At 38.1% G+C, this 16146-nt stretch overlaps 1 protein-coding gene across 7 annotated transcripts in view; it reads right to left on the bottom strand.

Annotated features, from left to right (window-relative positions):
• Positions 1 to 16146, bottom strand: part of MBTD1 (mbt domain containing 1) — a 36614-nt gene that overhangs the window by 11834 nt on the left and 8634 nt on the right. For 3 of the 7 annotated variants that reach the window (XM_062506330.1, XM_062506329.1, XM_062506331.1), the window contains 11 exons: positions 15840 to 15979; positions 15135 to 15249; positions 14950 to 15035; positions 9333 to 9450; positions 8571 to 8705; positions 8019 to 8107; positions 5129 to 5363; positions 3847 to 3902; positions 3484 to 3588; positions 2525 to 2678; positions 28 to 110 (listed from right to left, as the gene is read on the bottom strand). In XM_062506330.1, coding sequence (XP_062362314.1) covers positions 28 to 110; positions 2525 to 2678; positions 3484 to 3588; positions 3847 to 3902; positions 5129 to 5363; positions 8019 to 8107; positions 8571 to 8705; positions 9333 to 9450; positions 14950 to 15035; positions 15135 to 15249; positions 15840 to 15979 — 1316 coding nt within the window. The remainder of the gene's footprint in view (positions 1 to 27; positions 111 to 2524; positions 2679 to 3483; positions 3589 to 3846; positions 3903 to 5128; positions 5364 to 8018; positions 8108 to 8570; positions 8706 to 9332; positions 9451 to 14949; positions 15036 to 15134; positions 15250 to 15839; positions 15980 to 16146) is intronic. The other 4 variants (XM_062506332.1, XM_062506333.1, XM_062506328.1 and 1 more) reach the window with 4 other exon arrangements.

Consider the following 16146-nt stretch of genomic DNA (forward strand, 5'->3'; position numbering starts at 1 on the left):
CAGTAGAGACATGTGTAATTTCATTACCTTATTGAAGAGCTTTACTGGTGCTGCTATTGAGTCAGTTTCCCTGAGGTAGTCAAACCATTTAAAAGGGAGTTTTGCATAACCTGTGAATTTTAAACAACATTTTCATACATCAGCTGCAGACCTCATGCATAAGAACAACACCAAAAATAGAACATGGGGAGTGTGTTACAGCTAAAAAGAAAACAAAAGTCAAACTTTAGTATCAGAACCTTCCATCCTCTGACCTTTGATCTAAGGGACAAACAGCCACCTGGACATTGCTCATTTGCAACAAACAAGAAGAAAGAAGCACTGGGTAACATAAAAGGTATCATTTAAGTTAAGATAAATAACTTAAACTGGAAGATTTTTGTCAACACTGTTTCTTATCTCTACAAATGCCCTACACAAATGACCCAGAACAGATAACGGAATTGAGAATATACAGTTTCTTCCCTGTGGGGAAATAGCTCCACTATGGAAACACTTAAATTGTCAGGAACAGAATGGTAAGAATAAACATGGATATTTAAAAAAGCTTAATAAGGGTAAAAATAGCAGTAATATGTAATATGGAAAATTAGAGGATTTTTTAAAAGCTATTTTAAAGGAAGAAAAAAATCTCTCCAAAATAGCTGCTACTGAATATGCATAAAACACAGGAATATCTTTTCCTTTGAGCAACTTCAACAACTCTTACTAATAATTCTCTAATTCTAGCTGGAGCAACAACAGCCTGGAGGATTTCTCTGCAGCAGTGTGGAGTGATGGACATCCTGAAAATCTGCAGTGCAGTGGGCAGCGCATGGGAGCTACAGGAGAGATGTGGCTCTCACCTCTGTGGAGGCACAGGGCTGCCATAACCAATACCCACAGCTCAAAATTTAACCCCATCCCTCAAAATGCCTAAGCATCTTCATCTTCTACTCATTTCAGCATGGGATAAAGATGCTTGGGGGAATGAGCCTTGCAAAGTCCAATGATTTCACAGCAACTCAAGTTATCCACAACACTAAATGCAACTTGGATAAGAGTGCTCACACTGGCTATGGAACATCTCCATGAACAGATGCAGCTGGAGAGTTAATTAACAATGGCAACAGTGTGTCAGTTCTGCACATTAATGCTTTTCTTCTCAATGTAACATTCCTCTGCTACACCAATATGTCTGTACTCAAGATCATCACAAGCAGGAAATGTGCACGTGGGCCTTGTCAGAGCAGGCAGAATTAAGAAACTGTCCATTCTCCATAATTTGGAAAGCAAAATACCTTCTTTGTTAGAGCTAAGGAGCTTCAATCAGTTTGATCCTATTAAAAATGCTAATGCACATTATGATCTGTTTTTCACTGCTAGTAATTCCTCTTCCAAATGACTTTTAGATTATTGCACGTGTGATTTATAATCACATCTCGCTGATGACACAGGACTTAAGAAAAACTGCAGTAAAAGGGAAAATGTACGTGGAGGTAAAGAATTAGGTTGCCATGATACAAGAAACACTAAGTATCATAAATGTCCAAACAACAAAATCCCCATTCTGAAAGTAGTGTTTCAAGAGTGAAGAGTTAGTCTCATCACCAAAAGCAAATTTTTCTCCTATTCTGTCTCATCAGTTCCATATGTGTATTTCTAAAGTGATCGATATAGATTGCTATACAAGCATTTCCTCCCATAAAAACTTCTACTGCAAGTCTCTGCACCTCAGATTGTTGAGGGATGCTGGTGCCCATGAATTTCTAGGCAATAAATTCACTAAATGAGCTGACTGAAAAATAAAACAATCTGTGTAACTGCACTTTTTGCACTCTAGAGTGACAGTTATTACTGCACAACAACAAAAATGACATGAAATTACACCATTTTGCATTACACTATAGTTATTACCTAGAAAAATAATTCATTAAATAAAAGTAGAAGCCTACAAGAATGCAAATGGAGGGAAAAGCCATAGAAAATCATTGTCCTCTGCTGTTATATAATATTATCCTCTTAAATAAAAGTGCAAGACCAAGGCAAACAAAGGGAAAAGGGAGGTAAAGTCTTCTGGAGGCACATGTGCTTGTGAAAACAGTTTTTCTTCACCGAGGGGCTTATTCAGTGTATAGTCCTGAAGCTCAAGTTTGTCTATAGCCTTCCAAAACTAACTGGTATATTTGTGAATTAGCTTGAGATCCTTTACAATGTTCATTAACTGTTTGGGTGGCCAGGACTTCCCAACCAGTGACACTTTCTGAAGAGCCCTTTTAGTGACTCACACACTTCCCACTGACTTAGTGGAATCCTCCATTTCTGACAGCAAATGCAAATTATTTCAGCCAATAATCAATCTAACTTCTTCTAAATGAAGAGTTGGCTACCTCTGGTTTAGATTACTTCAAAGTAAAGCTGCTGTATTTGTTTCAGACTTGAGAAAGTCCTAAGAAGTGACCTGAATTTTGAGTTAAGAAACAAAGCACATGGCACATGCACCATCACTGAGCAATATTCACAATAAAAGGTGTCAGAATGCTACCTGTACCTCTCGGTGGAGTTAGTTCAATCATGTTAATTTCACAGAAACCAACAGGGAAAATAGAAGGGGAAGTGGCATGGTAACAAAACCAATCAGACCCATCTGCTGCTTCTGAGCCATCAATCCCAATCATAAGATAGCCATCTGCTAACACCTTGGTAAAGAGAAAAAAAATTCCACATTAAATACCTTCAGCTGGGTGAGAAAGCTAAAAAGACAGCATGCCATGTTTCAAGAGTGAAAGCAACTCAATAATAATGGAACCACGCTTAGAAAGACATTCAATTGTAACAAAAACCCTCCAAATCATGGCTGTCTCCAGGACTGTGACTACAACTGCTACATGTACCTTTGATAAGCACAGAGTTACGTGATCAACATCTCCTTTTTCTGATCTCCAGTTTATTTTTCTTGTGAACAACAGCTCTACTTCTAAAACTTTATAACTCAGTCTGTTCTTCAGCTTGCAAGGATATTCAGTACACCATTACTCAAAATCATAACCATTCTCCTCCTCACTAGAAAGGTTAAACAATTCAGCTAAACTGCTTTTTATATTTTCCTCTTTTAAAGTAGATTTCACATGGATTGGCTCCATTTCAATCAAGCTAAGAAAGAAGGACAGCCTTAAAATATCTTCACAAAATTCTGCAAGTCAGCAAGATGAGGTTTGATTTTGAACAGTTACAAAACACTTGATATAATTAGCAGAATATTTTCCTGCAAATTCATCTCACAAATAGATTCTAATTAAAGGTAAGGCTGAATTTCCAGAGATTAAAGTCAAATTTACATGAACACATTTTCATAGCAATTTTATATAAATAATTGACAGATATGCCCCAATCACTGTGTGAACGAGCTCCACTAATTTTGGTTTTGAAGCTTTTGTTTCAAGCCTGAATAAAGGTTGGGGAAAAAGCCTCACTGCCTCCACATTCACACATTTGCTTTCTTACCTTTCTGATCGTTGCCACACATATTGCTGAAAGGTTCAGGGGGTCTATAGCTTCCAATTTCATTCCTTCTTTAAACCACTCTCCAGCTGCATCAACCTCTTTTACCTGAAAGAATCACAGAACAGCAGCAGAAACAAAGAATTTAATGAGCCTGGAGCAAAACATACCCCCACATTGCCAAAGCAACAGACTGAAATATCTGTTCTACCAGCTCTGCTTATATCAAGGAGGCCAGATTGGATAATAAAAGCAGAAACCCTTGTGCTGGGCCAGGATGTAAACAGAGTTTCAAGGTCTGGTTTACACACAAGAGGAACTAAAGGTCCTTAGCTCTGCAAAGATTGTTCTAGCTACTGAACTCACCTTCATAAATAAGTGTGGGGGTGCATCAAAATGTCCATCCTGTTTCTTTGAAATATCTATAAGGAATAATAATAGTAATAATAATAATAATAACAACAACCATCATGTTCAGAAGTTTTGTTCACAGAGCAAACAATGTTTTTCTGAATGTTAACCAACACTACACAATCACTGGTGTGGGAGGCCCACAGTTCATAGGAACACTACCACAAAAATCAAAATGACATAATCCATTTTTCCTTGCTGACTTCAACCTGAGCTGCCTCTATAAAAGAAACAATTTATGGAAAAAACCCCAATATCCCGTATTTACAAGACCATTTTATTATGTCATAAAATTGAGGCAAGTATTACATAGAAGCCTTTGCAAAAAAATTGGCAGGTAAACTACATCGCACTATGCTATGACAGAAAATGACATTTATAGATACATTTATTTAATTACATATAATCACTTTAAATACATATATATATATACGTGTAACTATATCTCTCTGTTTATAAATGGTTTCAGTGAAATTTGAAGCACTAGGAAGACTGAAGGCCTTCCCCTGGAGGGAAACCTTGTGGAATGCTTTACAGGAATTCTGTCTCTGACAAGAGATATCAGCTCAAAGGAACACAGAAATAATAAAAAAGCCCAGACTTTTTTTCTTTGTTTAAAAGCCTTAACTTTTTCAAATTACAATTTCTTTCGTATTTCAGGTAGCAAAGGCCTTAATTGTGCCCCTTCTATCAGACTGTCACTTCACTTTCCCAGCTCATTCCCTTATGTCCTCTAAATCACATAAATACTGCAATACAAAATAACAAACCGACTTTAAACTTGCAAGTAAAAGCAATTCTGTATCTACTAGGATACTTGTCTGTGCTGTATTGTACAAAAAAAAAAAAAAAAAAAAAAGGAGTTAGATGTGAAGAAACCAGGGCTGTGATTCCAGGTACCAGCATGAAAAGTGAAGTTTACCATGCTTGAATTGTGCAGTTAAAGGTTTTTCTGCCTACAGGTTGCTGACCTCTGTTAACCATTGAAGCTTCTAAACACTACAAATATCAAGCTAAAGGTTATTGTGGTTTTTCCACTGCTGTATATGTTAGCTATAATTGTAACTGAAATTCCTAAGCGTAATAAAATTAAAACCCTGGGCCACATGACATAACATTTTTAAATATCATAATTCAAAGCAGTTTGATTAACTGTTTGAAGCAAGAGAATTGCTTAAGCCAGACTCCTCCCAGCCAACACTGCCCACAAAACACCCCTAACCCAAACCAAACTCACCAGATCTTTTGAACCTGTGTCCTATACTTCGAGACCAGCCAATGTGATGAATGAGTGGGCTGTACATATGGCACCAGAAGTCATCAGTCTTGTCCTCACTCTCCTCATACACCAACCTCAGGCGGCCCCCGATGACACTTTCCACCACTGCCACCCTTGTCCTGCACAGGTGAGTCTTGTCCACTACTTCCACCCTCATGGAAGTTTTGAATGGGTACTGCATACTCTCAGACACCTTGAAGCAACAGAAAACACACACAGTGTGAGAATATCCACACACACACACACACACAGTGTGAGAATATCCACACACACACACACACACACAGTGTGAGAATATCCTCACACACACACACACACACACAGTGTGAGAATATCCTCACACACACACACACACACAGTGTGAGAATATCCTCACACACACACACACACACACAGTGTGAGAATATCCTCACACACACACACACGCTGTGTGAGAATATCCTCACACACACACACACGCTGTGTGAGAATATCCTCACACACACACACACGCTGTGTGAGAATATCCTCACACACACACACACGCTGTGTGAGAATATCCTCACACACACACACACGCTGTGTGAGAATATCCTCACACACACACACACGCTGTGTGAGAATATCCTCACACACACACACACGCTGTGTGAGAATATCCTCACACACACACACACGCTGTGTGAGAATATCCTCACACACACACACACGCTGTGTGAGAATATCCTCACACACACACACACGCTGTGTGAGAATATCCTCACACACACACACACGCTGTGTGAGAATATCCTCACACACACACAGTGTGAGAATATCCTCACACACACACAGTGTGAGAATATCCTCACACACACACACAGTGTGAGAATATCCTCACACACACACACAGTGTGAGAATATCCTCACACACACACAGTGTGAGAATATCCTCACACACACACACAGTGTGAGAATATCCACACACACACACAGTGTGAGAATATCCTCACACACACACAGTGTGAGAATATCCTCACACACACACAGTGTGAGAATATCCTCACACACACACACAGTGTGAGAATATCCTCACACACACACACACACAGTGTGAGAATATCCTCACACACACACACACACTGTGTGAGAATATCCTCACACACACACACAGTGTGAGAATATCCTCACACACACACACACACAGTGTGAGAATATCCTCACACACACACACAGTGTGAGAATATCCTCACACACACACACACACACACACTGTGTGAGAATATCCTCACACACACACACAGTGTGAGAATATCCTCACACACACACACACAGTGTGAGAATATCCACACACACACACACAGTGTGAGAATATCCACACACACACACAGTGTGAGAATATCCTCACACACACACACACACACAGTGTGAGAATATCCTCACACACACACACACACACAGTGTGAGAATATCCTCACACACACACACACACACACACACTGTGTGAGAATATCCTCACACACACACACACACACACACTGTGTGAGAATATCCTCACACACACACACACACACACACACTGTGTGAGAATATCCTCACACACACACACACACACACTGTGTGAGAATATCCTCACACACACATTCTGCAAGAATATGCATTTCCATTTGCTGTCCCTTAAAGCACAGTATTGATACACTTGTCATTTAACTGAAGGACTTTTTAACCAACCCAAGATGAGAAATGACACAAATTATTTCTCTTCTAGATCATGGTAATGAAGTATTTCAGAAAACTAAGAATAGATCCTACAATGCTTTAATTGTTTCAAGGTCGTCCTTAAGATGAGATAGAATTCTCACATTTTCCACTGACATAATGAAAATTTGTTCAGTTGTTAACAACGGGTGAAGTTACCTTGAATAACAACTTTAACAAGAAAAACCTCATGAATTTTTGTTCTTGCTTTGTCATCCACTCAAAATACAGTATTTTAAAAACAGGCTTAAAATACTTCATTTTAAGGCATGGAAAGCAAACCTTCAACATAATTAAAGATGGCCATTTACAAAGTATTTCTTCAAAATGCACAAAAGAAAGGAAACAGATGCTAATCTGCTTTGTGAAAACAGACTGTTTAAAAACCAGTATCTGCCACTTGCCATTTTCATTACCAGTTCCCCAAAGGGCTGAGATCTTGCCAATTTTATTTGGCTTCTAACTGAGCCAATTTTAAAATAAAAATTAACTACTGCAGAAAGACTTTTTGGTTGTTTTTTAAACATTACATGCAGTGTAAAACAACAAATTAAGTCTCATACTTCTACTAAGAACTGTATGCACCATCATCTCACAATATCAGTAAGTAAACTTACAGCACACTATGCAGCAGCTGCCACACCTGAAGACATGACTAAGAAAGAAACCTAGTCCAGAGTAGGAAAAAAATACTTGAAAGTATGCTCTTTGTTCCTTCTACATCCATGCTGTATTAACATATCCTGTTCAGTTTTGTGAAATAGTGCATGATAAAAATAACTCCTGAATCAGAAAAATCAGTTTTCACTTTTCTTACATATCACAGGGCATGAGCACTTTTCTTATGTATCATGAGCATTTCTGGGCTTTCTGTAGATTTTTTTCAACGGGGTAATTTAAAATTAAAATGGACTAACTAGTTTTTATAGAAATCTATTCTTTCTGGAGCAAATAGTTTTCCAAATGCATACTGACAAGTGTGGACATAAGTGGAGAAGGGATTCCAAGGGAAGAAACTACTGTATCTCCTTCACTGCAAGAGGAGCTAACGTGCCAGTGTAAAATAATTCAGTTCTTCACACTGTGCTGCAGTTTTCTTTACAAAACATCATTGATGCTGCATCAGCCTTACCTTCTGAGAAAAGTCAGGAGGAAGTGTTTTGGCACCAGTAAGTCGTTTCACTAGAAAAGCTTTCCAGTTTGTGTATTTGTGTTGGATGGCTGTTGCAAATGAAGGGGAAAAAATAAGCCACTGATTTTTAATTGTGCCTGTTAGAGACAATATTAAAGTCTGGAATATGTAAAGAAGAAATCCCAGATGACTATTAAAAGACCTAGATGACAATAATGACAAAAAGCCTCTTTAGAGAATGAATGCTACCCAAGATTAAATTTATGGGCCAGGGTAAAGAATTTAATAACAAAGTATTACTAAAATCAGTGCACTGATTAGCCAGCTGCTGCCACCCTGACCTCAAAAGCCTTGAGTTGCATCAGATGGGCTAATCCAAGAAACACTTTCAGCATCAGTCAAGCTCTCTTTTTTCCAAAAGTTAAAATTATTAATTCATAACTGTTGATAAGAGTTCTTATGGTAAAAGAATAATTTTATATCTGGACCGTGAGCAAATTTAATTTATGAAAGAGACTTTGAAATCAGTCAGTAAGGTTACTATTTACATACTTCGAGGAGGAACTAAGGGCTTCCCACTGGTTGCACACCAACCAACTGGGTGGATGTCAGACCCACAAATGTTGCACCAGAAGTCAAGACTTGAGTCATTTTCAAAGCCTTCATATCTCAGGAGAGCATTGTAGCCTGAAAGAAAGCATTCAAAGAAATGCAAGAATGAAACAAGATTATAAAATATGTACAAATATTTCATGTACATGTACATTACATTCATTTTCTAAATGCAATTTTTAATAGCAAGCTTTTTAATGGCACATTTCTGGATGCTATTAATGCACAGAATGGATTACTTTGATAAATGTGCATGCATTATCATGTAAGTAAATTTAAACAAAATTAAAATTCTTGAACTATAATCCTTTAGAAATTATACATAAGAGAACAAAATTAATTACGCACAGTATCTGCTTTTTCATGTCTTAGATCTGTGACCTTGAATCTCTTAACTTTTTACCAAGACAGGTGATTCATAGAATGAGGCTTCTGGACAGCTCTTACACAGTCTCCTATCTGCTCTGCACTGCTCTTACTGAAGTTGAGGCAGTATTACAAAAACCAAACCAAGAACAGACATTCTCAAGCATCACAGAAGCAAGTGTAGAACAGTGACAGCTCTACAATGTGTAACCTACAGACACAGCTCTGCCACCCTGACCAGGGTCAGCACTACACTCAGCAGGTGATCACTGACTAAAGTATTTGATCCCTTCACATAGTTCTTTTGGTTATTTTAATTTCAACTAAAACATTTACCTGCTAATTTGACAATTCCAGCTATCCAGAAGACTTTGGTAGGTAGGCTGCAGTCAGTGTTCGGAACCTCCACTCGCACTCCCTCTGCAATATCCCCCCAGCAAGTCCCCATGGGTGCCTGTCAGGGTTGGGGTTAAAAAGTCAGCAGTTCACTATGAGAAAGTATTACTTTTTTGTTATCTCAGTGTTCTACAAGCAACTTAAAAAGACATAACATTCAATATACATATAACAAACATATGGTTAGAAAGCACTGTTTCTATGAGAACCTACTCTGGTTTTGATCTGACGACTATGTGTAATACTGTAATTGTATCCAATTACTCCTGTGTATTTACTGAAAAAAAACCCTACAGAGTTCCAACTTTAGACAGCAGTTAAGCACAAGTACAAATTGTGCATTCTCAAAGGTCAGTTTTATTCTATGATGTTTCAGTTAGGAAGAAACTACTGCTGTTAGTAAGAATGGTGGAAATTGCTGTGCAATTCTGCTTGCAAGAAGATCATGGTACCCGCAGCACAGACGTAAAAACCTTCAAATTCTGCAAGTCAGGCATGCTGCGGGAAGAATGCCTAAAAATTATTTCTTTAATCTACTCTGATGATTTATTATGGTGGGGTTTATTGCCCACTGGTTCACATCCTCTCAGAGGAACAAGCCTGCACATCACCTGCAAGCAATCACTCCATGGAGCAGGCAAAAAGAACAGAAAGCTCTGAGTGGCACCTTTTTAATGAACATGAGAAGGAAAGGCACAACAAGATCCCTCACACTGTCCCATGTGAGGAATATGTTAGGAGCAAGAAGGAATATCTGCCTGATGAATTCATAAGGGTTTGCAGAAGCTGGTGATACAAATTAAATTTAATTTGCTTTCTCCAGAAGAACATTTTTTTGAATGGAGCATCATGAAATGTCAGTCAAAGATGGTATTGCAGATACCAGAAATGCACAGTGCTGAAGAACCTAAATTCTTAACAATAACTCAACCAAAGTTACATTGGTAACAAGCTAGAAAATTTCTCAGTCTGCATTAAACTTGAGACTACCCAGGAAAGAGAGATTCAAATTTTGGCTGTTTTATAACAACAGTCACATAAATTCTGAGAAAAATTAATTCTTATCAGTTCAGAGTTGACCCAGCTATCACTGGGAGATCTGAAGGAGGGATCCTCCAGCTCTGCACTGGCTCATTTACAAAGCTCTTGGCAAACCCAGAGAACTGAACTACTCAGGGGGAATAGCCTGCATCTGCATAGAATTTTTGCTGAGAGTTACAAGTAAAGAAACATGGATTAATCCTGAATGACTGGAAGTGACAATACTGGAATTCTGCTGGCAATCAGCAATTGCCACTAGCAGCACTAGAAGCTGAATTTTTCTTAAAAAAGGGAATCCCTTCACTAGTTGAAGTATTCGGGGTAATACTAGTTTTAACTCTTAAAGGAAACACAAGTAGGCCAGTTCTTATTCTTGAAGTCTGGTCTCTTCATATTCTGCTATGTCCCATCTACACCAGTCTAGACCACAGAGCTCTCTTCTGCCAACTGGCAGCCAGAGAAAAATCCAACTGAAAAGATGGCTTATTTACACACACAAAATATGCAGATACAACTTAAGTCCCATCCCATACTCACTTCCCTCTCTAAATTGACCCTCTCTAAATTGACATGTATACATTTTTGAATTGAATTGGGAAATAAACTTTTCAATTGCATATTTTAGCAAATCTTGTTGCCTGTATAGAGATACAGATGAGGCCAAACAATCAAAAATAACAGTGCTGAATAATCCAGCTGCACTCAATTGAAGTACATTTTACTGCCTGCTCATCTATTCAGTTGATTCAGAGAGAACAGTATATCCAAACACTTCTTCTGACATCAACCTATAATGGAAATTTCATATCTAGAGTGTGGATTGGTATAGACGGAAATAGCAGAAAGTTAAATTTGTCCTTGTCTGTGAAAACATTGGTTCTGCTAGTTCTCCTACACCAATCCATATGGCTCACCCTTTCAAGAAGAAAGCCATCCTGTGCAGCATCACTGCTGAAATGTCAGACAATGGTACTGTCCTGAGGCATGGTTTACAGCACACCTGCTACACTGCACCATCTTAGTCTCCTTCACTCATTAGGGATATTCTTGAAGCAGGGCTGTAACAGCCATCTTCATCTCTCCTCTGTCTCATCTGATTAATCAATGTTTGAAAAGTGCTTTTAAAAACTCAAAATGCACTAGAGAAGTGGTAAGTCTTACTTATCTGCTGGCTGGAAGGTGACTGCAGTCTGGATTGGCATAGTGTGAACTAGCAGAACCATCATTTACAGGTAAGAACAAATTTACCTTTCGGACTCATGACGAAGAGATCCACTTCACATCACTGCCAAACAAGGAAGAGCTGGATCCTGGCTTTCTCCTCCGGGACATGACCTGGGAGGGGTCTATCTGTGAGCACCAAGGGCCTCCTCTGCAAGGTAAGGTGCAGTCAGGAAGGGCCTGTTTGACAGGAGCACCTAAAGGCCAAGTATTCCCACATATGCACCTGAACAAAGAGCTCACATAGCTTAAATAAGTGGTTGCCAAAGGTTTTGGATGGTATCAACACTGCCACGATTCCAGACTTTCAATTAAATCAGGATTTTAATGGCAAATCCTGATGGTGATGCTACCAATTCCTGAATTGCATGGAATGCTGAAACCTCGTGTGTGAGCAGTGCCCCAACAACGGGTAACGCCAGAGGAGAAAACACGCAAAAGGGCTTACACAAAAAAACCTTCAAAGCAGAGCACTGCCACCCAGTGTAGCATCCTGGAAATGCTCCCTTAAATCACTGGATATAGCTTAAAAACACAAGAAATCAAGAAAATGAAAATATTCCGGCTCAGAATAAAATTCAGCTGGAAGAAAGAACTTCAGGAAATGTGCCTCTCGCTAGAAATAGAGAGAAAATAAGTGATTGCTCTTAATTGTGCATAAAATTGTCCAGTTAGTACTGAAAAACAACTCAAACCACTATAATTTGCTTTCAGTTGTAGCAATGGTTTGAACTAACAAAACAACTATAGAAAAGAGTAAAAGTGTTTGGAGGAGAAAAAGTGGAATGCAGGTCAGCAATGAGCTCACAGTATGTGACTAAGCCATAATTCAATATTAAAAACATTGAGTTTTTCTCCTTGCAGCAGCTACTGTTGTGTGCCTGATTAATGCAATTTGACAAAATAAAAAAAAAAGAAAAAAAAGAAAAAAAAAGAGGCTGCAAGGTGCACAAATGGGAATTCTGGCATTATCATGGGCTTCCTGTAGGACAACAACCAAAGCAGCTCCCTACTTCAGTTTACTGAATGCTGAAGTCATGGGCACGGCCACTCTATTGCTACTGAATTTCACTGGTGTTACTCAGCACTCAAGTCTGGAATAAAGGTAAGGTGGAAGCACAAAAAGCACATCAAAATACTTTGAAATTAATTCCTGTCATAAAGAGAAAGAGAGAGAACTTCCCAAGGATTAGATACTTTAATTCTAAAATGTAACTGTTTTAAATTGAAGAAGTAACTTCCCAGGAAAAAAACAAACCCAGAAAAACTGATGCGTAAAATCTACCTTGGACCTGAGATACTGAAGTATGCCAGGTTATCAGAAAAAAATAATTAAAAAGCCAAATCTCACATCTCATAATTCCCTTAAATTTTCTTTAATATTGATCCTAATGTTCCCTCCCTATCAAATACCCATACAGATACACCCAGAGTAACCAGTAAATTCAATATATTTTATTGAATAATGAACTTAAGGGTAGATATGTCATGATTTTACTTCAATTCAAAATTTGGGTTCTTGAGCAGAATAAGCTTTATGTATTCCATCACACACATACAGGTGGATGAAATCCATAATATGGACGGTAAACCAACATCAACTAATACAAACTTTTACAAATCAAAGCAATACAGTACACAAAAAAACCCAGCAATAATTCCCAGAAAGACAAAAAGAATATTGGTTAATTATCAGTGGAGAGTGGAACAAAGAGAAGGATCTAACAAAAAGCATTGATGTATTTTTCAGATTCTGACTGGATTAAATAATGTATTTTTCAAAGAAATAATTACAGTGAAGTTTAATGCAAATCATACCCTTATAACAGTAACTCATATCCACCAAAGAAGTAGAAATCTCCAAAGAAAACTGCAGGATTTACATTTTACTTGTATGAAAAAGTAAAATGAGGACAGAAAATAAACAACTTTCAGGCTACTTGGCAGCACTATTTCCATTATCTTGTGAAAATTTTCATGGTACAATGTGACCATGAATGTGGTCTTGGTTCACATCACTGGGGCACTAGGCAGCTGAATGAATGAAGCAGTGAGAAAGGAAGATACAACTCCTTTTAATAAAATGTAATGTTGGAGCATCATTTACAAGTGACCTGGCAACTGTAGCTGTCTCTAACAGAGGATGCCACCCTGAGACATTTGTAGATGAATAGTACAGCCCACGTTATCAAATGATACTTTTTGATATGGACTTACAAAATCACTTATTACAAGTACATAGCTGTGAAAGCAAAGTGCAAACACGCTGACCTGAGCATGCAGAATTTGATACAAATTCCCCAAGTTCTCCTAATGCAAGGCTCTGCTCTGGGCAGTAGCTGAGACCTCTGAGCATAAAGGGTACTATTCACAAAGTGCCAACTGCCAGGAGCCCTCAACTCCCACTGCTTTATGAGCTGAGAGGGCTCAGCAGGAATTCCTGAGCTGGAGAGAAAATATGCCTCTTCTCCCTCATGGACAACTTCCATGAAGCAAAATGTTTGTTTAGATTAAACTTCCAGCACATAATGTCAAGCAAAACAAAAAATTTATAATACAGAACACTTCAACTTCTCAAATTAAAAAATATGCTGAGAAAACACCTTCTGTCAAAGCTTTTACTTAAGAGACAATATTTTAATTGTCAGCCTAATGTCTTATTAGTGGAATCTTACAAACACAATAAAGACAGATGGCACTAAATATTTTCCCCAATCCCTAATTTCCTCAGTCATTAAAGAACGTCTTTTTGTCTGAAACTTTTTCAACTCTAAGCCAATGAACTTCTAAAATTTCTGATTTCCAAACAGCCTTCATTTTCCCCCATACTAGGCAACCTGGCAACACCACTCACAGGGAGAATCTGCCTAAAAATTAAGAAAGAAACCCCAAATCTAAATATGTAACCAAAAGATCAGTCCAACACAATGGAACAAGTCTGACTTAACTCAAAAAGCCTTTTGTAACTGTTTTCAGTACAGCTTGACTTGGTTGGTTTGTTACTCTGCAGTATATGGGATGATTTTGTGACTTGAACATAAGAAAAACAATTCTCAAGTATGTAAGAACTTTCCTTTGTATTTATGAGAGTGAATATATGATGAAAGTAACTGGTGGAGTTCAGAATGGTTTAAAAGGACAAATAAATTATCTAAAACGTAGTCATACTCAGTTACATTTCATAGAGCATGAAAAATATTTGGATATGAATATTTTGGAAAAATGAATTCACACACTTCCATGGACTCACTCATACACACACAGAGAAGGAAAGCACAAACTGAGAAATACTCACGTGTTTAAAGCAGGTAACAGGAGCTGCTGTAAAGCTATTACTATTGATGTAGTTACCCCAGCTGAAACCTTCCACAGGAACAGCTGCTAAAGGGAAAGTTATTTTAGTTAGGAAGCTGCTAATGAGGCACAAATCTTTCAGTGTTTTTTTTTTTTTTTTTCCCAGCTCCTTTTATATGCTGTTACCTGCTTTTGTCTTTGCCTGGTTTTGTAAAGTTGCTTGGTACTGGGCATATGCTGCTAATTTAGCCACTAAGGGCTGTTTTTGTAGAACTTTAGACTTCTTTGTTGGAGGCTTACCCTAAAAAAAAAAAAAAAAAAACAACAAAACCAACCCAAGTAAATAACATCTTTCCAAACTCCCATCAGGAAATTTCCACAGGTCTGCAGCTATCTTTGGCAGATTTAAACTAAAATTAGAAGTACACAGAGACTAAGTATCACACAACTACACATATTATAAAATAAATTTAAAACACAGTAGTAAGGAGTGTCCAAAAGATGACTTTTGTACTACTATCCCAACTTGAACAGAATTATAGATTCACTGTTGTTTACCTGAAAAAAGAAGATATCTCTTAAAGGCAGGTCAAAAGGAAGAACTTTTAATCTAAACTTACAGCAATGCAATTTCTTGGCATTTGTTGCACTGAATTTGAGACAGGGTATAAAGATATTTCTTGACATCTGTCTTTTCTTGACTATTACAAACACGCCTGGCTGATTATTTGATTAATATTTTAAGTCAACGGACATCTACCTATGCTGCAACCCTATTAAGAAAAACCCCTCAAACCCAAGAAACCGATCTTAAACCATGCAGCCATCTGTACAAATACCCAATTTCAGCACCACAGATGACAAAGGATGTAAAGAAAACGGTGTCTGTACCGCTACCTGAAGCCTGGCCAGAATGCTGGCCTTCTTGGAGTTGGAGGAGTAGCTTCTGGAGCATGACACGCTGCAGAAACGCTTGGTTTTAGAGTAAAAAGCGTCCCGGACACCAACCATGCCACACATCTCACATGTAGCTAAGCAGAGGAGACAAAAAAGAACCCAAAATGTTCAGAGTGTAGTTAAAACCACAGTAAAAGATTCAGAACAAAAAGGACAGAATGGAAGTCCTGGAGGTGGTACCATCAAATAGATTCTGAGGGTTTGACACTAAAGAAAATCGCACAGGAAAAAGAAGTATAAA

This window comes from Cinclus cinclus, chromosome 20 (genome assembly GCF_963662255.1).
Source record: "Cinclus cinclus chromosome 20, bCinCin1.1, whole genome shotgun sequence".
Classification (NCBI taxonomy): Eukaryota; Metazoa; Chordata; class Aves; order Passeriformes; family Cinclidae; genus Cinclus; species Cinclus cinclus.